We start from the raw sequence: 23470 nt of genomic DNA on the forward strand, positions 1-23470 counted from the left end.
CCATAATCTAAACCGTGTCGACGTCTGTCAAGTCCTCCGCGAGTTTTTAAAGCGGCAGTTTTTTCAGCTCGCTTCTTCGCAAAGCATTTTTTGAGTGTACGTCCTGGAACATCTGGACGATTCTCATCCGGATGGAGAGCGAACGAGCAAAGAAGCGGCCAAATTTGGCTCTTGACTTCCCCTGATGACTCCAACAGGAGCTACCGGGTCCGCGTCGTCCGGTCTCCGACGATAAGTCCAGCAACATCCCGAACAGAACCGCGGGAGAGGTCACGAATTCGAATCTATTCATTCAGGAAAAACAAGGGTCCACCGCTGGAACTCACCGATTGCCGTCGACAATCCCCGGAGAGTCGATGAAATTCACCAGCGGGAATCGATGACTGGCGGAGGTGCTCACCTCACCCGAAAGATGGTCCATCGCGCCTGAAAAGATTCGGACAAAAATTCTGCTATGAGAATATCCTCAACTCCGAGGGTCTCGGAAACTATTCCGAGCAGGGGTGCGGACTTTCCACAGAAAGAGAAGCATATGCGAACGAGCTCGACGTGGAAGAGGGGTAGACCGCAGAGTCCACACCCCCTCGATCCGCGGCTAACCCGTCCCGGTCCAAGATTCCGCAGTCTCGGCCACACTTCTCGTTACACAGAGACAGGTGTCACTCTCAGACTCGTACCAAAAATAGGGCTCATTAAGGTACGGGATCGCTGCTTCTTCCCGGTAGAGACTCCTCCATAGGATATTGCACGGAAACCACACACGAGCCGGCACGCGGACGCCGGAGGAACATTCGAACATGCGTATATAGAAGTGAGAGCCTCGCTCCGGAGAGGCAGAGGCCGTGTTCAGCGGTCTCGCAACGAAAAAGTTGAGAGATTGATCAGGCGGCTGTGTCGACGGTGGGGAAAAAAGTTGCACAAAGTTGTCCTGCTCGTTGGAGAGAATTTGCCGGCCCCCACAGCCCTTCACTGGGCAGCTGGCAGTCGAACATTAAGCTAGCTGGTCCCGTGAAGAGCGACAGGGGCTCGGTGGTGGAGGTGGTGCAAAGTTTGCTCGTCCGCTCGCGAATGACTCGTTGTCTGACTCGAACGCACGTATCTTCGCTTCGATGGCTTCCATAATGATTTCGCATAGAGAGGGAAAAAATCGTCCGTTTGAATAAAACGGAGCCGTTTCCTACACGTGTGCTGCGATTCCGCCCTGCTGAACATATAATACATCCATGCAACGCTACAGGGAACCGATCCGCAGCGGCCCCGTGACAAATAATTGCAAGACGTTCGTTTCGGACTGGATCAGACTCACCAGGTATTTTCTCGAATGCTTGCAGGGCCGGGAAAAGCTTCAGGATGGTGCCGGCGGTAAGAGTTTCACGTCGTCTCCCGTGACACACGAAGGTAAAATTGGACGTCTCCATCGCGACCCCCGTCTTCTGGATCTTCTCGCCGACATACCTGAAAGACGGGAGAAAATTATTTAGGGACTGTTCTTCATTCTCAGCGCTCATTGGGGCTCGGATCGCCGGCACCGGATCGCCGGCGGAGAACAAGGAAGCGGAATTTCCTCCAATAGCCCACGCTTTCCGCGCGAAGAATCGACGATTCGTGTCTTCATCAGCGCGGCTTAATCGCTACGAGCGCCGTCGGAGCAGCACGGGCAATACCGAACTGCCCTACGACCTAATGACACGCGAATAGAAAGACTCCCAAGTCCTGCAGCGAGAGTTTGGATTCATTCAAAGTCGACGACGCGACGCTGATGATAAACGCGAAGAGGGAGTCGAACGCATGGCGCAGCTCGCCTACTCCTGGGATCGTTCTCCACGGCCTCGTTCGGTTGCCCGGAATCCCGCCTCATTCCCTGGATCCCCCGCCGATGGGCTGACAATCTCGCCAGTCTTCGCGCCCACGGCAAGAACTGTCGAGGAATGGCTCTCCCTATCACTCAGTCAGTCAGCCAGCCAGCCAGCCAGCCAGACACTCACTCAGTGAGCCAGAGGCAAAAAGTCAGAAGAGTAAGTGAAGTGAGGGACGAGTCAATGTACAGGAGGAGGAATTCAGGATATTCGACACACATTCCCCCATTCGCTAGGGGGAATGCGGGGAGGGGGGAAGGGGAAGACAGCCGGCGACCGGAGTCAATGGGAGTTGGCGGCAAGGCAATTATCACATTCCGATCGAGATTGGGACTTCGGAAAGCGAGCGATAGCCTTTCGCTGCAATTCCATTCCGTCCCATGCCATGGCTGCATATTCCATCTGACCTCCGTTCCTCGGCAGCGGCGCGAAGGAGTTTGAGCGCCCGAATATTCTTTTCCCCAGAAAATTTGGGCCTGTCTATCTCGAGCCCCTCTGCGCTATGCTCGAGAGACGTTTCCTCATATCGGCGACGAAGGACAGTATTCCCGCCTGTCCGTGCAGAAGGCACGGCGCTCTGAATTATTCGGGGAGAGAGATTCACCAGACGCGAGGCTTCCGCAGTTCGAGGGCTGCGATATGATTTGGCTGGACTGAGGCATACAAGCACTCTTCTGGGCAAGGACGTCACCGGAAAGGTATTGCTCCGATGAGCGAACACCGCGACCGAGAGAACCCGATCGAGACCCTCGTTTCTTGAGGACCGAAGGGGGAAGATCTAATCGATAGGACTAAACTTAAGTGGAGGACCTCGGAGAAACCTACGATGGGTGTACCGACTCCGGCTCGAGTATTGTCCTTAGGGCAATGCGAGGTCCGCCCACCGAGGGGAAGAGTTGCTCCCACGGCGACAGTTCGCGATTCAAGAGCTATTCACCTGGGTTTTTGAGTGCACACGAGTTGGTACCTCGAGAGAGTCACTCAGCAGGCCGAATACCCCCAAGCGAAAGAGTGTCTCAAAGAGATAGAAGGAAGATTCGTTCCGCTGTCCCGGTCTCCGAGGATTCTCAGCTCCGCCAGAATCGAATCATTTGGTCACTGAGCGCTCTCATAAACTTGCCCCCGGGACCCATCGCTGACCGCGTTCTTGATGGTGCGGTGTCCGAAGAGGACCAACGACGACGCCGACGTCGGTCTTGCCGGCGAATCAGAACGCCATTGTCCTCAACGGAAATCTCCCGACCGCCGGGCTCACGAGTCGTCAGCGAACCACTCAAACACCGTCCAATAGCTGCTCGGTATCGCGAAACATGGACCCGAGCCCCACCGAAGAAGCCCCGTCCACCCATTCGGAGTGGGTTCCGCGGAGCGGAATTCGCGGGGATCGACTCGAGAACGATCTCCTGGGAGTCAGCCGTCGAGTTTTTTTCACTCCTCTTCCAGTCTATGTTTTCGACTCAATAGATCGAATGCTCCAAAGTCGGGCGGCGTTGCGCGGCGGGCGATGGAGCACCGAGTGAATAAGTACCCGGACGGCTGACCGACCGGCCGAGCGACCGGTCTCATTAGCGACTCATGCCGCTCGACGACACAAAGCCCATTCGGGTGGGCCTCGCCCCCGTTGTTTTTCCCAACGGTCTCCCTCCATCACTGCCCTCGACTACGCTTGGAGCCGCTGGGCCGCTGCTGTTGATGCGAAAGGCATCAGGAGGCTACGACGCCGACGTGAGCATGAAAGAATGACCCGCCGGAAGAATCGTCCGCTATTACTCGGACAGGAGATGATGAAAAAGATTATCTCGTGAAAAGACTACCCGCCTTCCTCTTGCGTTTCCTCCTTCTCCCAATTGCCAGCATCATTCGTGGGCGACGCGACAACACGAAGATGCGGGTAGCCAGTTGCCGCTGGCCTCTTCCTGATAGCCGAAGCCCCTTAGAGAAGCGGAGGAACGAAGGAAAAACCGAACAAGGCTTCACCAGCTGCATTGATCCGGGCAGCTGCACGGTCCGATATCCTCTGTCTTCAGGCTACGCCGCCGTCGTTGTTGTTCTTGCTGCTGTCCGTTATTCATTCGAGTGGACGATATAACGGCTCAAGCCGAGACTTTCAATTTTCCAATGATGGAAATCCGATGCAGTGAAACATGTCAGTGCGGGAGAGGCGGGTCGGTCGGTTGCTTGCTTGCTAGCGATATGCTTTTATTGCACGCGGTATGCGGCGGGAACAGCCACTCGGCCGAGCGGGGGATAAACGAAATCATGCGGAAACATTTGATTGTGTGTCAGGTTAGCACCCTCTCACCCCGACCGAGCAGGAAGTCGCTTTAGAATGTTCCCTGTCAATATCCAGAAAATAAATTGAATTCTGCCCGATCACCGCGTCCTGCAGTTCATGCTTGCTGACCCGCGGAGAAATTTGATGCCTTCCCCATGGAACCGAGCGCGCCATCCCGACCTCAGTGGATTCTTCCTTCTTTTCGACGACCTCAAGAGTTCGGTGGATTATCACGCACCAACGCTTGATAAGCGACAATCTCGATAATTCCATTCTTGAGCCAAGTGCGAAAAGGCTCAATGATGGCTGGGCAGCAGAGATTGAACTCTTCGGGCCGGCTGGCGACGCACCCGCGAACAAACGTATTGCTTGCAGAGCTCACGGGAACGGATTTGGGCAGAAGAGGCCGAGGCACAGTAACCCCGGAGCTGAACCGTATAGCCAGACACAAAGTCAAAGAGCTGTTGCTGCTGCGATTGCAACGCGCTGTTCAGCGCCGTAACGAAGGAAACCCGGTCAGTTGTTCACTCGAACATTTGAAGCAAGCGAAGCCAAACACCGAAGCCGACCGCCGGAGCCTTACCGCACACAGAGCAGACGAGCGAAGAGGTAGCGAGAATTTTTCTTCCTCTTTTCTCTAGCTTGCTTTCTTCCCCTGCGGATAAAGGTGATTTTTGCGCTCCCTGATGACTTCCTGGTCTGGCTCGCTGGCTCACGGCCCACTTTTCCCTGGGCGACCCAGAGAAGCGGTGATTTCAAAGAGTTCCCCTTTTTTTCTTCCTCATCTCGTCTTCTCTTCCCGGCGCGTTCCCCGTCGTCGCTAACATCCGTAACCAACAACGAAGTTGGCGTCAGGAGGCGAAAAGGGGAAACGACCGACCGAGAGGATAAAAAGAAGCAAAAAAAAGAAAAAAGCTCCTGGAGCCCTGGTAGAACGATTGACAGCGCGATCGACTGGGGAATAACGAGAAATGGGGAAACTTCGAGGAAATCGCCCGTCGCTCCGCGGGAGAAAGGCATCGCGGACGAAATTTCTCCGAAGCGATGCGCGATACATCGGGAGCATCAAATTCAAACCGCAGCTTTCACAAAAGCCTATCGTCGTTTTAGGCTCCGGAGCCCATGTTTTGATTCCGCGTGTATGGGATGCCGTGATTCATTTTTCTGTGCGGTCGAGAATTTCCCTAGAAACCATTGACGAGTTTCGTGGCACTGGATTGAGCGGAATGGGAGTCGATTTGCGAAAAAAAGGTGCCTCATGGATTCTCGAGATCAAATTGCAAATGTGAGAAAAAACGGTCCGAGCATTCTTCAGCGCTTGCGAAGAGAAATCCTCGCTCCAGTATCTCTCACGCGGCCAACTCGACAAAACATTGGACCAGATCGGGATCGCCGGCGATGAAATCAGGAAACGGAAGAATCTTTGCCCCATTTCGGGTAGCGTGCGCCGAGAAACACGGCGAAGAATGCCAGACAGAAAGAAAGTCGGTCATCGCTCGACAGAAACAATGAAGGGAAGAAGATCCATGCGATAAGAATGGATCTTTCACAAATCGCGCGTATGCAGAACGGTATCCGCGGCGTTATCCTGCTGATAACCTGTTGGTGCCGTTCCCGGGAACCCCAACGAGCGTGACCGACCGCCGTATCGGGCGTGAACTGGAGAAAAAGAAACTTCGCTTTTCTCTGACTGGGGCTTGACATTCCCTCCAGCAGTCTAGCTCGAGGAAACCGAATGCTGCCTCGGCCGGCACTCTTCAGACAATCACCCGAAATAGATTGAAGTCTTGAATCCGATTCTCGTTCATTCTTTGTTTCCGAGTCTTGGAGATTTCTCCCCCGGAAATACCGGGTAACGCGATTTGTACGAAGCGCGCCGAAATGATTGAAATGGAAGTTGAAGTCGAAACAGTTAAGCGGACGAGCGTCTCAGGGCATTACCCGATTTTCTTTTTCGACTTAGCCCAAGCGGGAGGCGGAGCGAGTCGAAGAAGTTTCGGAGATAAAATTGAAGTCCCCAACTCCTCTTCGGCTCGAAATCTACTGCCTCGTCTCACCTCTGCTCGTCACCTCATCTCGTCAAGGAACGGAACCGCGTCAACAGCGGCGGGGGAACCAGGGGAACGAAACGAGTGGGGACTGGGGACCGAGAGACAAGAGGAAGGCAGGAGGGGGAACTATTGCCATCTAACGGCCACTTTGAGCAATTGGATTCCAACTTCGCAGGGGAGCCCCACCGGAAGCTGTCCAGCAGAGAAAGCTTTTCCAATGGCAAATGACCTTTGGAGCCTTGCGGCTCGGAGGCAACTCCTCGGCTCGGCCGAAAATCGCAGAAAATAGCCTGTCTGAGTTCGCTCGACGGAAAACTCACGGCGGAATCTAGGGCTGGTGGCTGGAGCCCGAGATTTCACCGGGAAGTCCGAAATCACCTTGCCAACTCGCGTCTACAATCAGAACCGGAATTCCCAAAACAAGAAAAACTCTCTCAGGAACTGACCTTCAGATGAGCTGTGCACTCCACGTCGAGGATCCACCGGCGAAACCGTTAGCGTTATTAGCGCTATCTCCAAATGAGCTTCTGTCCGTTTTCTGCTCGTGGCTCAAGGAGCTACCGAGACGAACAGAGTAGACTGTCTCCAAAAAACAGCTGAGCTCGCTGTGCCTCAAGAAACGCCGGCGATAGTCCGACGCCGACGTGCTTCCAAACGCGAATGGTTCGAAGCGCAAGAAGTCAGCGAGATCTATCCGCTCAGCCGCTCGCTCACTGTCTTCAGCAGCACAGTTTCTTTGCTCGAGCAACCCTCGCCGACTTGGCATACTGACCGAATTCAGCCGCCTTCGCTCGCTTGTCTGCTTGGCTGGCTGGCTTGTCGGCCGGTCGCTCGCTTGCTTGCTGGTCCGTTATCCCGTCCAGCCGCCCGCCCGCCCGCTGCTGCCGGCAACGAAAGGAGCAAAACCTCACCGTAAGCACAACAACGAAGCCACTATCAGAAGCACCGAGACAACGGACACCACAACTACCACTATGAGTACTACTTCAATTGCCGGTGGCTGAAACGACTCACGCGTCACCCACATCAGCAGATTTTCGGGGAAGGAAAAGCTCTTCGCTTCATCATCTATATATTGAGAATAAAGCCAGAGTCCGGGTCCGAAGATCCGATGAGATCGAGACGAGTATTCCGGGACGGGCACTATGAATTTCATCTGGCTAGCAAGCTAGCAAGCAAAAAAAATATTTTTTTCCTGCCCGGAAACCCTCGGATGTAGAATTTTGGATGTTTCTCCAGTCCCGGTGTTAATCTTTGCTTCCCCGACGAGGTATTCTTGGATGAACTCCCAGCGCGTGCGGTTTTCCCGAGTTCTGCTCTTCTCGATACATGTTCAGCAACTTGCGTAAGCTCGAGGCGTTTCGCGGCGATTGGGCCCAACGTGGACGTCTCGGACGAGTCCCTGCCGTACCGGGAGGTACCTCGATGACGAAGTATCTTTTGGTGACAACGGAAGGGTCCCGATTCTGATGTGATCCTCGGCCTCTCGCATTTTCCCTTTCGAGAGAACGGGGGCTCAGCGAAAATGGCTTAATGTGGCAAGATCGGTAAGAGAGCGCACCGATGAATCTTCGAACCATTTTCAGAATCAGGCTGAGAGATTCCATCCTGTGTGGTCTGTAATACCACGCTCCTTCTTTTCAAACCCAGAGGCCTCCACTGAACCGAACGTATTTCCGAGCCTATGGATCGGGGCCACAGAAAGAGCTTCGGACGCGACTCGATCCCATCCTGCACGATTCGTTTCCGTAAGCATTCATTCTGTTCTCGGTTATGCAACGACATAGATTTGGCCCTTTCGACCGATGGCAGAGTCGCAATAATTTCGTGTTATCATTGTGGGAATTCTCGCCTGCCTGCGCGTAGAGAGCCCAGTGAGTCAAGGAGCTAGCAAGCAATAGACCAACGAGTCGTTACCTCAATTTGTGCGGGAATCAAAGAGCACGCAGGAGCATGAGCGAGCGAGCGTGCGTGTGTGCGTCCATGTGTGGGACTGTCTGCGAGCGAGTTCGTCCCTGCTTTGTAGTAATTGTTGAATCAACAGCCTTCGGCAATGTCCCAGCTGAAATAACTCATCGAGCGGCCTCCGTATGTGTCACACTCACTCCGTAAGTGTTGACATCGCTCGTTATCGCTGGATGTGGGAAAGCCATTTTCTCGTCGCTCTCCCATCACCAATCTTGCTCGTTTCATTCCACGACCGATTTCGCTTCCTCTGTTGCGCAGCCTCACCGATGTATGAGAGTGTGGATGTTGGCAAACCATCTCACCGAAGCGACTAACTAACCAACAAGCCGAACGACCGACCGACCAAGCTACCTACCGACGACATCGCCGTGCGACCGACCGGACGACCGACAGATTCCACACCGGGCGAACCACGCGCCTGCGTGACAGCCAACTTGGCAAGATTGGACGCTTCGTTGGACACAGAGTTGTGATCATCAAAGTTGAGTTCTTCTCTCGGGACATGTGTACTCTGGTCGCGTTAGCGAGCGATGAGGGCAGAGTTCCCAGCCCTTTTTGATTCGCTTTTACCTTGAGCATATCTTGATTATGTCGAGCTCAACAACAGAAGAACTAATTGGGTCTGGGAAACCAGCTAGGCGCGCACTAGTTACACACCGCCGTGAATTTGTACAATTCGCAGACCGAGTGCTCCACCAGTAGTCGTGCTCACCAGGAGTATGCTCAGGATTTTCTGTCAACGGGGGGCGGGGACGAGGGAAAATTCAGATATTGGGGGAGGAGATGCGGCATAGAATGAAACGTAAAACGCCCCTCGGGGTCTTCTATGCCATAAATAGCATTAGAGAGGAAACTATCAGGAGGATGCAGGGGGGAATGGCCTCCACGTTCCTTAGCGCGCCCCTGCTGTTCACAGAATGTGTCAGAGTCGGAATTCTGATAGTCATCTATCAGGCGACATCAAAGGAAAAACGGGCGGAAAAGACCGAGACAGAAGATTTCCACGATTAGAGATCCCCTGCCGATGCTCGCCTTCCTCGACAGACACGCAAATCTGTGACATTGCAGAGCGGGCAAAAGTGAGCGACACACTGTTGCCGGTTCTTCGGAGGCTGGCGGAAAATTCCGCATTCCTGGATGTAGTCAACCTCTGCACTCCTGCGATCCGAGCTGCGGAGATAGTCTCCAAAATGCGGGGATATCATGTATTCACTCGCAAAGGATGGCAGTTGATCCACAGAAACAGCAGCAGCGGCAATGCGCGCGCTACGCTCGGCTAAACAGACAGCCCATTGCACGCTCGATCCCACAGACGCACTTCGAAGTATCGTCGTAAGGGAACAAATATGTGGTCTCAGGCATGGGTGAGGAAACAAATGGATGAGTGGGTGTCAGGTACAACAGATTGCACGAAGGGAAAGAGGTTTATTTTGAGATGCTCTTCTTTTCCATAGAGCATGCGCTCTTCAGCGGACGCCGAGCTCGGCTGATGGATCCGTGGGCGAGAAGTCTCTGACTGGAAAATTCGCTGAGAGATCGCCCCCGGGATCAGACGTGGGGAAACTTCGACCGATCGTATTCTGCCCAGTTCAAGGAGAAAAGGAGAATCAGAATGTACGTTCGACGAAGGTGGAATACGTTCCACTCCACATGATTCAGCAACGGGAAGCATTGGCTCCCCCGTCCGTCTGCTCACTCTGGGAAATTTCGAAACAGCCTGAGCAAACATTTTCAATACGTCCTCCAAAACGGACTGGGGAGCTTCAAAAATAGGCATTCTCTTCTTAGTACGAGAGGTGGGAGGCATATGTATATAGTCCAGTTGGTGACGAGCGAAGGGGGGGGGGAGAGCGCGATAGGAAAACATGGCTTGTGATAGAACGAGGCCTCACTGACGGAGTTTTTTTTCCGCAGGTTACCGTGCTCTCTTCGTTCCGCTCGTCGTGGTCGACGTCGATGTGCGTGCAAGGCTTCATCGCTCGCTCCCATCGCTCGTAGGTTCTGTGGCTCGACCGTCCCCTTACACACTTTGACCACAACACGGCCTGTGACGCGGGTTGACGGAGTGGTGTAAGATCAGAGGCTCGACATGGTGGAGAAATTATGGGCATCTCATAAAACGTAAAATGAGAAGCAGCGAGCTTGGAACGAGCCTCGATCCAGCGCACGCAAGAAATCCCTGGAAATTCGCATGCCCTTCATGCCCCAGAACTCGATAGACAATCCCGATAGGGTCAAAGGACCGAAAAGGAAAAAAGGACGAAGAATCAAAGATGGGACCATCCGATCTTTTCCCGGCGGACGAGGGTCGTCCTACGTGCCCACACAAGACCTTCTCTCGCGGCCTGCATCTCGACCGTCGTAAATCACACTCGTCCCCCCCCCCCATGTTTTTCCCAACTCTACGATTCAGTTCCTCTATCGGGATGCGTCTGTCTTCCCGAGTTTCCCGGGTCCTAGCGTCTGGTCATGGCCAACTCTCGGATATGAGCTCTTTTTGAATAATGACGCAGGGATTTCGCACGCGGTCGCCAGGCTGGGTGACTGGCACGCTTGCTTTCAGAAAGCCGAGTCTCTGGACGTGGCTACGATTTTCCTCCGTCGCTTCAGCTCCTCCATTCCATATCCGACCTCTTCTTCAGCTCTCCATCGGTCACAGGGAATTTGACCGAAAGAGAAGGATTTCCGTAGAACCGCGCGCTACAATTGAGCCTCCCCTCCGGGTGTTGCAAAGCTTCGCCTCGATTCCTCACTCTTGGCCTATTCCCTGCCGACCACATCTGCCAAGTTCGCGGAATCTGCGAAGAGACCGCATTGCTTTCAGGAACGCATCGGGTTAGAGCCGCACCTGGTCTCGCGCCATGATATACCTCAGATCCGAGTGTGCTCCACTGGCCGAATTCAAATAGGTTATAGCTACTCTGATATGACAACTTGCCGAGCACCTGGGGTGACGATCCAGAGTTTGAAGGACTTGATACGATAATGACGCTTTGATCCGCAGGAATATTCGATAGACGTCCCGCTAACGACTTCTTACGCCCTCCCAGACTCGCTCCGATCGGCGACCTTGATCTGAACGATCCGCAGAGGACGATTAGAAGGGAGACCGTGTCCCTGTCCTCCAGCACGTGGAGGAGGAGGACGGTGATGATGAAAGTAATGGGCGTATCGAGGGACGAAGAACTTTCTTCTGTTTTCTATCTCTCGCTCGCACATGGGAGCGGAGCACCGAGACAAGCGACCGCTTTGGGCGCGAACCTTCGATGGCCAACGGAAATGTCTATAAGCGGCCGTAAGAGACGAACGGACATACGGACTGGCGAACAGACTCAGTTTGATAGCAGCATCCGTATCCTCACAGTCGACAGAAACGATGCCGGGAACGGAACGGCGGTACCGGCTCGGCGAAGGAGAAGGAGGAGAAGTTTCTCGCGGAGGAAGTACTACTCTTTTGTTGGTTCTGTATCTGAAATAGCGCCCCGAGGCGTTGACCACCTCCCATGTGGAGTTCCTCCTGATAGGCGTCACATGATAGCTTCTCCTCCACTGCGTCTCCGTCTCTCACGTCCCACGGACGACTGAAAGGCAGGCGGCTGCTCTTATGGCCCGATCAGTGAGCAAGCAGTGTTATTCTTGTGTTTCGCCCTTCCCACGGCTTCTGCGACGATTCTAGCTACCTCGGTCCCCGAGCGCATTCCTGGCTCGTTCTGAATGAGGATTACGTAGAAGTGACGTCTACTCGGACGTAGTCCGCTCCGATGTCCGAATGGGCTGGATTGCTCTGTCTGGTAATGTACGGAGGATCCGCAAGGACGACGACAATCGTGACAGAGATGAGATCGACGACAAGAGAATAAAAATAGGAGCCTTCGATTCTCGAGAGCACGAGGAGCAACGTTCGAGTCAGGGCTAAACGAGCCGAAGGGCTCATCGGGGTATTACCTTCTGCGAGTCAGCCTGCCGACTCCAGGCCCGTCACCCCGTCATCCCTGAGCATCGCGAGCTCGCAATGGGGGCTCGGTTTCATACTCCTCTCGCAGCTCCCTGATCTCGCAACTCCAGCATACTAGGTACGAGTCCCTGTGAAGGAGGCGGCAAAGGCGCTGCAGCATCAAAGTCGACGTCATTCTCGTAGCCGACGTTTGTTGCAACTATGCCAGCAACAACAACAACAACAACAACGACGACAGCTGCTGCTGCGTATTAGAAAGGACATTTTAGTTGAAGGCTGCTCTCTATAGCGCCTTATTCCGCTTTATAGCCGAGCTGAGCTGGAGCGCCCGCCGCGCCGTACCAGTCGCCAAACGAACATCCAGTTGTAGCGTGTGGAGCCAAGCGACTCTAATCCAGAGTGGTCGCGTCAGAGAGGCTCTTCGCTGTTCTCATACTTGATTTTTCTGCCCTGTCTCTCTTGACTCCATACTCCGCCAGGCGCTCTCGTCCTCGGTGTTGTTGCTACAACAACACCAACAAGTGGAAGAACATCAGAGAAGTGCACCCGGCTTGCCGCGAAGTCGGCCTCGTGCGTCTAGCTAAAGCAGCGGTGGTGGTGGGAGATGATTCTTCGCCGTAGTATCGTGGAGGACGGAGCGCCCACAAGTATCAGGTGTTCCCGTCAAACATATTTTTCTCGGTTGTGATCAGGCGTCAAGAGGAAACGCAAACAGCCTCGTGCGATGTCTCCCTCCCCCTGGCTCATGGTTGATTCGGAAAGGGAAAGTGCACGATTTTTTTTCCCTAAATCCTCCGATCCCTCCATTTCCCCTTCTCCTTTCCTCTATGATCCCTCTAGTCGCTTCCTACGTACATATGTATTCTCCATTCTTCCCTCGTTCCCGGTGGCATCCTCCGCCTTTCCCCAAGTTTTCCCTTCCCCCCCCCCTCCTTCCACCGCACCCATAGCCGCAAGCTCCTGCGTCGGCGAGGCAGACGACAAATGCCCCCGAGGGGAGCACACACCAACCCTCGCTGTCATTTCCCCACCTCCCGCAGCCACTGATGGTAGCTCGGGAGGGGAGAGCTCGGGTCTGTCTATACTTTGTATTCGTGTGTTTGAGCTCCGACGTCGCTCGCTTAGGACCGGTTCAATTCGGTATGGAGCAAGGGACGAAGGACGGAAGGAAGGAGAGATTTCGTGGAAATGGATCTTAATTCCGGAAGCGGAAACGTCGTCGTTCGGGAGAGAGGATCCCTGAACAGGAGGATACCGATAGGGGAGGAAGAGAGAAGGCCGCCGCTTCCGCTGCATTCCTGCCATCGCCGCGCCGGCCGCCGTCTAGAAACCGGCGGGCTCAGCAATCGCGAACGGAGCATCAGTGGCAGTGACGACGACGTATCATATATACGGTCCCTCAGTACATGAACGATGTTCGTCCTCGCTCAGCTTAAGCAGCCCTCCCTCTGCCGGTTCATCGCTCCGTCGATCGTTTGTGCAGCCTCTTCCATATCTACCCGGACTACACACTTCCCAACGTACCGCCTCCTTTTTCACGATCGGTCCAGCCCTTCATGTCCGCTCCAATACGAATGAGCGCTGGATTCGGAGGAGGAAAAACCGACTCGTACGGGTCGCGACGGGATTGCTCGACGCAAGTTGCTCAACAAAGACGAAGACGCGACGAGAATAAGCGAGATCGTGTCCTCGTCTCTCCCTCGACCGCCCGAGGGAAGCTGAGGGATAGATCGGGAATTTTCCGCCTCGGGAAGAATTCGCCAGAAAAGCCGAATCGCGCGGATTTGATGTTTGTTCATGCTTGATCTCCCACTCATGGAAAAAAGCTCGAGATGTGAGCAGCAACAAGGAGTGATAACTGTTTGTTCTCCCCTCGCCCGAGGAGTCTCCTCGCACCGTCTTGTGTCTCCCCGCTCGCGTTCGCATGGCAGCGCTCCGACTGGAGAAGAGTTGGACGAATTTTCCCGGTGGGAATGAACAGCACTAACATCAGCGACGTAGACGACGACACTATACAAGCGAGCGGCGAAACAAGCCATTTCCTCTCGTCGTACGAGGAGAGGAAGAAACGTTTCTTGTGTTTCTCTAACAATAGTCGTCGCTTCCTCCTGGAGACGGACGAATGCGGGTTGAGGCAAACTTGACAAACACGAGTACAAGGGCGCCGACGCTGAGCGAAGCGCGCGAGGGAAGTGACGATGCGCCACCAAGTACTGAAAAGCGTCGGGAGTCCAATGGGCAGGGGAAGAGCGTCGATGGGGAGGGTATTCACGTTTGCCCACTCAATCCATGGGAATCTCCGGAATCGACTACGACGCCGTCACTTCTCCAGCTTTCGAACCGTTTTCCCCGAATCCCCGTTTTCAAAGCTTCTGGGAAACGCTTCTATCTGAGTGAACGTGTTCGTTCCTGTCGACTTTCGACTCCTTCGCTTTTTTCTGCAGTTCCGTCTCCGGGGTCTTCTTTCCTTTGTTCTTGTACAAGTCTCTCATCTCTCTTCTTTTCTCACAACCTCGCTGCTCCGCTCTGGCTCTACCGTCATTTCTCGGAAAAGCTTCAATCTCCTCATCCACCGCTCTCGTTCCCATTCCAAACCTTTCACCTTTATCTATCTTCCGGTTCTCCTGGGTTTTCCCTCACATGCCCACTCTGTTTCCTGCTGACTACCCTCCTCCAGCTCCTCCTATCAGGGTTCGCCTCCTTCCCTCGCACGTTCCCTGACTTCTGTTCCGACCAGTTTTCAATGACATGGTGATTGACGATGAGGACTGTGAGGGTGGCCGACCGTCGTAGTGAAATTATTTTTTCAACAGCAACCCCGTCAAATTCCTCCTACCGTCGTCCCTCCCACCTCATCAAGGATTCCCCATGGCCTTCAATCTCCTTCCTGAGCTCCCGTTTGCGCGGGCACGACGGCTCTTTCCTTCCTTGTGAGCCCTTTGTTCATTTTTTCAGCAATCCCGCCGCTGCTGCGCCCCCAACGGGGAGGGAAAGTCAAACAATTATTGTGGTTCCTCCGTTCCGACCGAGCCCAACGTCCAAACTGGGCCAGCCGATCCAACGAATGAAACCATGAACAAACGAGCGATCGAAGGGAGGAAGTGCAGTGAGGAACGCTGCTGCTACAACAACAACAGTCCAACAAGCAGGGAATCAAACGGGAGTACAGGTCACCGGGTGTAGGCCGCTTGCCAACAACTCAGTTTTTAGACACAAGCTCCGAGTAACAAGCTCCGTTCTCGGTGAAGACTGAACAGAGACGGATTGGGGCATTCACTCTCCTTGAAGCGGAGTTGCATGGGAACTGCTGAGAGGGACTACGTGTCAATGAGACACAGGCCGGCCCAGCTAGCGTGGCATATACGAGTATTCAAACAGAGTGCGTGGACGTGTCCTACTTCCATCCTCTTATAGCTCATCATCACGTATACTATTTGTACATTTTATAGCTCACGTGAAGTATTGCCGATCCGATGCCAAACTCCGTTCAAATCAAGCGTGCGTGGATCGAGAGGAAACCGACGTATTCCTCCCCATGGAGCACAATGACCCGCGACGGAGAAGGTCGGACGAAGTCGCAACGGAGCTGATACAAAAGAGGACTTAGATCGGACATTTATAGCTCCCCTCGGATAGACTGGAGAAACATGGATGGATGGCGGCGCCGCTCGAGGGGATGGGACAGAATAAAAATCTGGAGATAGATGAGTTGACGCGATAAAAAGATGGGGGCCTCGAAGGAACTGGCAGATCGATGAATGATGAAGCGATGAATGGTTGCGGCAACCAACAGCAACGACGGTCGCAGTATATCAGTCAGTCAGCCAGTCGATCGAGAGAAGAGGAAGAAAGCCGAAAATCAACCAGAGATGTCATGACAACACGAAGACCCGCAAAAACCCGCCAAACGGATATTCGGATTCTGCAGAGGAGGCAACTCTCGATTCGTCTCGCCAATCGCAGCTCTACATCTTTGTCTCGGTCTTCGTAGGACGTCAGTGTCATCACGGATCGAAAGCTATAGAGTTATCGCGCGGAGAACCCAAGTTCTGAGAGACTCTGCTCCCATCGGCGCGACCAAAAGTCTCCGAATCAACAGGATCGGTATAAGCTCGAAACTGTTACAGAGAATTCGCCGGCGCATCGAGTCGGACGACAAGTCGAAGAGACGCTAGGAGAGATTTATTTTCCCCCGCTTCAAGTTCCCCGGTGAAAAATCAGAGTTTCATCGTCGGTTTGGTCAAAGTTGTAATCGGATCAGTAAACCGATTGAGAAGACATTGAGTCGTCTACAGCTGCGCCAGAACTCGGTCAGCCATGCTTTGCGAAACGAACGAAGGAGCGATTGTTCACTCCGAGTGCGGCAGCGAACAACTAGATCGACTTCCGTGGGAGTCTCTCCCCGTCCTCCCTCCCGAACCCTCGTCCTCCTCATCTTTCTTCCCGCCTGCCCTCGTCCCCCTCTCACACTCGTTGTTATCCTATTCTTGTCGACGTCGGCGTCGTCGTCTCCGTCGCCGTCGCTCTCGTCCTCCCGCTCAACGTGCAATTACGTCCAAAGTCACGAAGTAGAAAAATTCCAGAGTCACTTAGAAAAATACTGCGCTCCCACCAATCTGCCCAAAAAAACTATAATTATTCAAGTGCTGGGTAAGACCGAGATTATCAGAGGAGTCTAGCTCCGAATGCTTGGAAAACTCTGCCGAGGAGTGAACGAGGAGCGTGGGCCCTGCGGGAAGCACCGACCGACGAAGCGACGTCAAGGTTGAAATTCGGGCGAAGAAGATCTGGTTATGTTCCTGGTTTGATTTTTCCCATCGCCGCTCACCGTCCCCGAATCGGATACAAACAGCGCTTTTTAGAAAGTAACATTCCAAATTGAGTTTGTTGCCTCTTCAGTGTCTGCTCGTTCGGATTGTTCCTTGAATAGCTTGGAGACGCGTATCGTAGGAACCGTTTTCATCCGACGCGACGTTGAAGAATGGTCACAGTTGAGACGACCACTGGGAGCGGGACGCTTTCGGCTGAAGGAGCAGGGAGGTATTCGTGCCGATCCTGCAGGACATGTGGTCCGTGACATGGGAGAGCGCTTGAACCGTGAACTCGGAAGGCTTCAGAAGCTTCCCTAGAACTCGCGAGCGGCAGAATCTGGCGTCCGGAGGCAGTCGAGCGAGAACACTGAGCCGCCGCGTTCCGGTCATGAAGATCAACAAGAAAATCTGCGAACGATCCGAGTAAGATGCTCTCGCAGTGAGTCGGAAAGCTGTCTGGGCGTCCCTCCTGCCCCCTCGCGGAGAGCATCGTTCACGCGGTTCGTCCGATCAAACTCGTGAACGCTTTATTATCGAGATTTATTGAAGCCCCGTGCCCCGCAAGAGCTCAGCGAGTTTGCGCGATCCCTGCAACTCTCATCCCTTCCTTCCTTCCTTCCTTACTTCGCGTCGAAGTTGCCCGTCGGTCCTACTTTCGGTTTCCTCCTGCCCTGCTCATCCTTGTTCGAGTCGAGGCTCCGAAGTTCAGAGTACGTAAAATTCCATCTGGCCTCCATGAGGTAGAGAGCAGAATCCCTCCAGTCGAGAAGCGAGACTGAACTTTCTTTGTTCATCCAGAACAGTGCACCTTTCTGCACATCCATCCAGTTCAGTCACTCTTCCGCGCTTATCATCGAAGGCAACGTCTTCGTGAATCCCCTCATTGGTTTGGATTAGCCTCCGGATCCGGAAAGGGAACGCGGGAACGAAATCCGCTGAGAACTGGGAGTGAGATTCAATGACTTCCCTACGGAAACTCGAAGATGACCAGTGTTCGACTTCTGAGCTCTAGCGAGCGATCCCCTGCCCAGCGAGAAATTCCGGCTATCAGAGGCTACGCCGGACCCCGACTGCCCGCGTCAATGGGCAGAAGCCGCTCCTCAGAGTATACATAACCTCACACATATCTTTACACACAGATTCTTCCCTCAACATCGAGTTGAGAGAGATTTCCGAAGACAGAAGTGGTCATTGCAAGGAAGCATTCGAAGTTCGCAATCCTGGACATGCTTCTCGGAATGGCTCCGAGCTCCGACTTATGTCAGGGAAGTTTCAGAGGCACTTCTTCGGCAGCAACAAGATCTTGCCGAACTTCCATATTAGACTGGCGCTGAGCTACTTGAGGATCTTCCGGAATGCGACATCAAATACTTGCACGAGGACAGGCTCCCGATGCGGTGTTGCGAAAAGTCTTTCTGACTGAAATACAGGAGATTCAGAGTCCCCCTCGGAGTTCGTCCCGTCGGCATGGGCGACCCTTGAACCGAAGGAATTCGAGACATTTCGAAATTTCCGTCCTGCCTTTGTCCCCCGCAAGACATCCCGATGTATTTCTAGGGACCAGTCCTTCGATTCTTGCCTCGAACGAAAGCCTCCGAAAGACCTGCTCAATTTCCGCATCGATTGCGCGATTGATACCCAGCGGTAGGACAAATATAGCTCATCTTCCGAGTTTTCCGAGCAGCTGAGGATTTTCTCTATCCCATGTATGTATCTGTTCCAGTCTAACTAAGTGATTCGCATCTTTTAGGATCCAATTCTACGAGAGAGAATACTTGGGATACTTTTGGACCTCGAACGAGTTTGAAGCTCTAGTAGTCCGTGTCGGTCAAGCGGCGGCCAGCGTAGTCTCAGTGCGAGGAGAATGGAACAAGTGCATTCCAGTGAGAGCGATCCGGATATTTCCCGACGAGACGGCTTTTACGCCTCAATTCGAACAAGTTCCCCTGATTCCGAGCCCTCTCCACTAAACTTCCATGAGCGGTTCTTACCGATTCTGAGATGATCCATCCCTGGAAGCACGATCGGATCTCCAATAGAGTTCCCAAGTCGAATTCCGGCTAAAAGCCCGCTGCGTCAGCACCGGGCGACACGGTAGCGTAGGGAGAAGAAGTTTCGGAGAACTTTTTTCCTATCGGTACAGTCAACCGGGAGGAGGCAAGCTCTTCCAGCACACGACGCTCAACGGGCAAACACCGTCAACTCTCACAAACGTATTTTCCAAGTTCCTAAAACGTCCTCAAGAGCTTCAGCCGCTTTCTCGCTCGGCGTGGACAAACGATGCCGATGCACGCTCGGAGGAGACGGAGCCTCGGATGAGGAAGGCCGCGCCATTTATACCCTCTGAACTAAACGGGGCGAGAGAGTCTTGCTGCTTACTGCCTGTCAGCTTGCCTGCTGGTCTCCCTTCCTGCGTGCCTGCCTCTACCGAGAGAGTCACTTCCTCCGCCAGAGGGCGTCGTTGCCGGATGACTCGTTTGAGATATTAATTTCTATCTTCACTTCAGATTGGCGACTGTGTTTTCGGAAAACGACTCCGGGCGACTGACGTTTTTTTCGTCTTTCCGTCTCGGCTCCGGTACAACCGAACTTGAAACCTTCACAGACTGGCGATGAGGCTCGGGCTCAGATCACTGGTGGAGAGGCGAACAACTCGAGAGCTGAGAATTCCCGGACCTTCCCGTCTCACATGAGTCCGCGCAAATTTCCAGTCGAACACGATCATTGAATTGCGGTTCCAGTTCTCAATTCTCATCCCAAGGCCATGTTTTCAGGACCGCATTATGAGCACTTATCTACTTCAGGATCACATCTCGAACGAGTCACGAGCTTCATCCATGTGCGACGTCGTATTCATCCAATAGTTCGGAGCACGGCTGATAAGGATCAAATTTCAGGATGAAGTAGGCGATTCGTCGACGAGGGCCGTATGATCGATGTTTATCGGGAGCCAGCGACTTATAGTGAGGGAGCTCTGAGATAAGCGGTGGATCCAAAAATTTGGGAACTCGATCTGAGTCGCGGCTGGTTTTCCTCTAAGCTAATTCTGAAGTGGCTATCAATGAATCGTGGCTAAACTCAGCAACGGCAGGATTCCCGACCGTGCGCGAGGAACGCGAGAACTTCGGAGCATATTTTCCCTGCAGTCCGCATTTTCTTCCTCCGGTCGATGCAGCTGCTATTGTGCCGTTCTTGTCCCGTCACGAAGCTCCAGAGAACGGATCACAGTTCTCACGGATGGCGTCAGAAGATTTGATTCGGGTCTGGAGAGAACATGGAGGAAGAGACTCGTCGAATCGTGAGTTCGACTTGAGGCTGCATTATGCCGGCGCACTGGAACCTTCACTCAATTGTCAATAAATTCAGCAGATGGAAGTCGGAGACTAACGGTAACAGATCGAGTTTTTGCGGCGAGGGGGGAGAATAAACGCTTGCGCTCGCAAATCGAAGTAAATTGAATCTCTTACGCGGCTCTGGGAACGAACATTCAGCTCAATCCGGACGCGGATCTAATTCCTCGCAAGCCTTCTCGGAATGGAAATAATGAACCCATCGCCGCCCGGTGTGATAAATAAATGGGGGATAAATGCAAAGTCGACTAGAGAAGCGGGAAATCTACGCAGCGCTCGGACCCGAGAGCGATGAAAAAGTCGAAAACCCTCGCCATTGCTGATTCGGGTCGATCTGGGGTTATATCTCGGAGCTTGGAATCGTTGTCGTCGTGTATGTAGCAACAGACGACAAGCCTCAGTTGACAGAGTCGAACCGGAAGAATCCCCGAGCGAACGGAGGCTGCCGTGTTTCGGCTGCGGCGTTGTGTGTTCAACAAGTTGACCATTCCTCTCCCTGTTTCTGCAGTTCTTATCGTTGTGGCGGCCTCCATTATATTCTACTCGGAAAGTCCGAGCAACAGTTTCGGAGAATCATGAGCGAAAGTCACGGAATTCGACCCAACGCTGAGGTTCGAATGACGGGAGAGGGCCTGGCATCCTGACGGCCGATTGCTGACGGGGACTATTCCGTTGGACTGTCGGATTCGTCATGAAAAATGTAGATGAATCCGCAGCTCTGACCGAATCTTCATCGGTGCTCCCGATAAATCACGGTGCGATGTAAGGGGCACACGCGCGTTCGAGGAAGCGTGGTCCGAATTCATTCGCATCCGGGTCGAGTTGCAAGAGTCCTCTATTCACCTAAGGTTGGTTGGTTGGGTGGTGTGGAGGGAATTCAGAATCCGGCGCCGCTGCCGGTCTCTATCTTCACGCTGACTCTGCTAGAGGGAAACGGCCCGTCCTCGCTCGCTGATCTCCTTTCTTCCGGTTTGAGAATCGGGAAAAGTTTTGAAGTCGTTCTACGCCAGAACTGCTATAGATCCTCTCCGAAACTCCGAGGCGGAGCTGGCCGACAGGACAGTTCGGGGGGAACAGACAGGAAAGCCAGCGGACCGAAGCCCGAACAGAAGGCCACGGGAGCTACATAGGCCAGCAGGTATATCCCAGGAGAACTTCGCCACTCGGAATGACCCCTCCTTTGTGCGTCTGTCTGTCGATGATAGAGCCCACTGTGAGTCACTAAGATCCGTTGACGGCGAACATGTGGAGTCGACTCCTACCCTTCCTGACGTTCCCCCTCCTTCCCCCAAAAGTCGTCGGCAGTGGAGCCGTCGCCGTCACCCTTGTCAAACTTCCGCCGTATGCGGTCGGACACTATTTCCCTTGAGCGAAGATTCTCGCATTGGAGTAGACGTCATCTGGAGAGAACTCGGTTCTGCTGGGAGGGTCGGTGTTCTCGACCCGGCACAAAAATCTCGAGACTGACTGACTTTTTTTCTAATTCTCCATCAAAGCAATGAGTGTGCTCAGAGGCCTAACAGGGCCGGTAATTCGGGGACTAAGCGAGGGGCGGGAAATTGGGGAAAAGGCGAGGGCTGGAAAACTGGGAACTTGGCAAGAACCGAAGCCGCAATCCTCGATTACCGTGCTCGGTCTCCCCTCCGCAATTCGTGTTGTCTATCTGTTGGCCCTACCAGCCGTTCGCCCTGTCGTTCACCCTCCTGTCGCGTAGGGTCTCCCATTGCACACCGCAGGTGTTCTCCGTACATGGCGATTTCATTGAGTACCTAGCCTTGAGATGCTCGCGTAATCCGGGTACTGCCCGCGTCTCCCAGCGGCAAAATAGACGACGTAAGCCACACTATATTCGAATGTCCAAAATCCGCAGAAAGTCGCAGGTACAAGGGACAGACCCGCCCGAACAATACCCAAGATCTCGGATCGAATGCTCACGAGCGAGGTAGAACGGACGAGAGTTTTGACTGACCGAGCGCTGCAAGCGTCCCGAGTCGCAGGAAGTCGGACGCAGACGGAGGCCTTGACTGCGAATCTTCGATATCGGGATGGTCATCAGTTTCTAATCTGCTCTCCCCCAATTTACCCTCGGGAAATCGAGAGCGAAGCAGCCAGCCAAGCAATTCCCCTGCCAGCATACTCCTTCCAGCCTTCTCGGTCTGTGGAGTTGGCTGGCTCCCTCGACTCCGACCGAGCAGGAAGCGAAAGATAGAGCATGAGCGACCGAGCTAATAGCGAAGATGAGCTTCGCCGGGTGCGAACTTCAGAGAACGCGACGACGAGCGGCCGACCGACCAGCCAGCCAGCCAACAGACCAGTCGGCCCACCACTCGAGCGACCCACGAACTAGTCAAACAGGATCGCAAGCTGGTCGCCCCGGCGGGCGACGGGAGCACGGTGGCTGGATTGCACACCGTACAACGACGATTCTCCGACTGCAGGAGTGAGCCAGGCGTCTGTAGGACGGTCGGGTTGGGTGCGTTTAATCCTGTGGGCTTTTAGAATCTCTTCCTCCCACGCTGACGACAATGGAACGGCGGTGGTGTAGGCAGCCGGAGCTGCTTTCCGGAAAGATCCGTTCCCGAAAGCGCCAGTCAAATTGAAGGGGGAGGAAAAGGGTTCGTCCGTCCGTTCGACTAGCCGTCCTTCCTCTCTCTCGGAGTCTTTTCTCTCGATCACTCACTCTGACGGTCGGTCGGCTGGCTTGCTCGCTGGCTGGCTGGCTGACTGGTCGGCTTCTCGCAGGGGAAGAATTAACGCAGAGCAAATGTGTGCGCGGGTGCGCGCTGTAATGACAGCGGGAAAGGCTGCTGACACTACGTGCGGCTGAGTAAGTCGACGATTCGGAAACTAATGGATCACGCCGAGCCGGAATCCGTGCTCACCGCCGCCGCTATTATTGGCAACTTTGCACTTTCTATCCCCCCCTTGTTCGGTCTTCTCCCGTCCCATGACCGCTGTTTCCCTCATCGAACACATTATTCCTTTTGTACTCCTTGCCCTCGCAAACTTGCTGGCCTTCGACAGAGAGAGTTTTTCCCGCAGTCATGGATTTTGACCGAACTTTTCGTCATTTGGCTTTTCTTTCCAGCAATGATCGGGACTTTGTGCCAGACTCTGAACTTGGGCGGAGTTGAATTATTGATCTCCGTTCCTTCGCTTCCCTCTTCCGGGGAAAAGAAATCAGCGGAGCCTCATCGAAGTTCT

The 23470-nt window shown here is 53.8% G+C and overlaps 1 protein-coding gene across 1 annotated transcript in view; it reads right to left on the bottom strand.

Moving 5' to 3' along the window:
- LOC100907919 (uncharacterized) overlaps positions 1–23470 on the bottom strand; it is a 56410-nt gene that overhangs the window by 1277 nt on the left and 31663 nt on the right. Inside the window, exons 4-5 of the mRNA XM_029113051.1 lie at positions 1307–1455; positions 327–426 (exon numbers count right to left, since the gene is read on the bottom strand). Coding sequence (XP_028968884.1) covers positions 327–426; positions 1307–1455 — 249 coding nt within the window. The remainder of the gene's footprint in view (positions 1–326; positions 427–1306; positions 1456–23470) is intronic.

The sequence above is a fragment of the Galendromus occidentalis genome, unplaced genomic scaffold (assembly GCF_000255335.2).
Source record: "Galendromus occidentalis unplaced genomic scaffold, Mocc_1.1 scf7180000076006, whole genome shotgun sequence".
In the NCBI taxonomy this organism is placed as follows: Eukaryota; Metazoa; Arthropoda; class Arachnida; order Mesostigmata; family Phytoseiidae; genus Galendromus; species Galendromus occidentalis.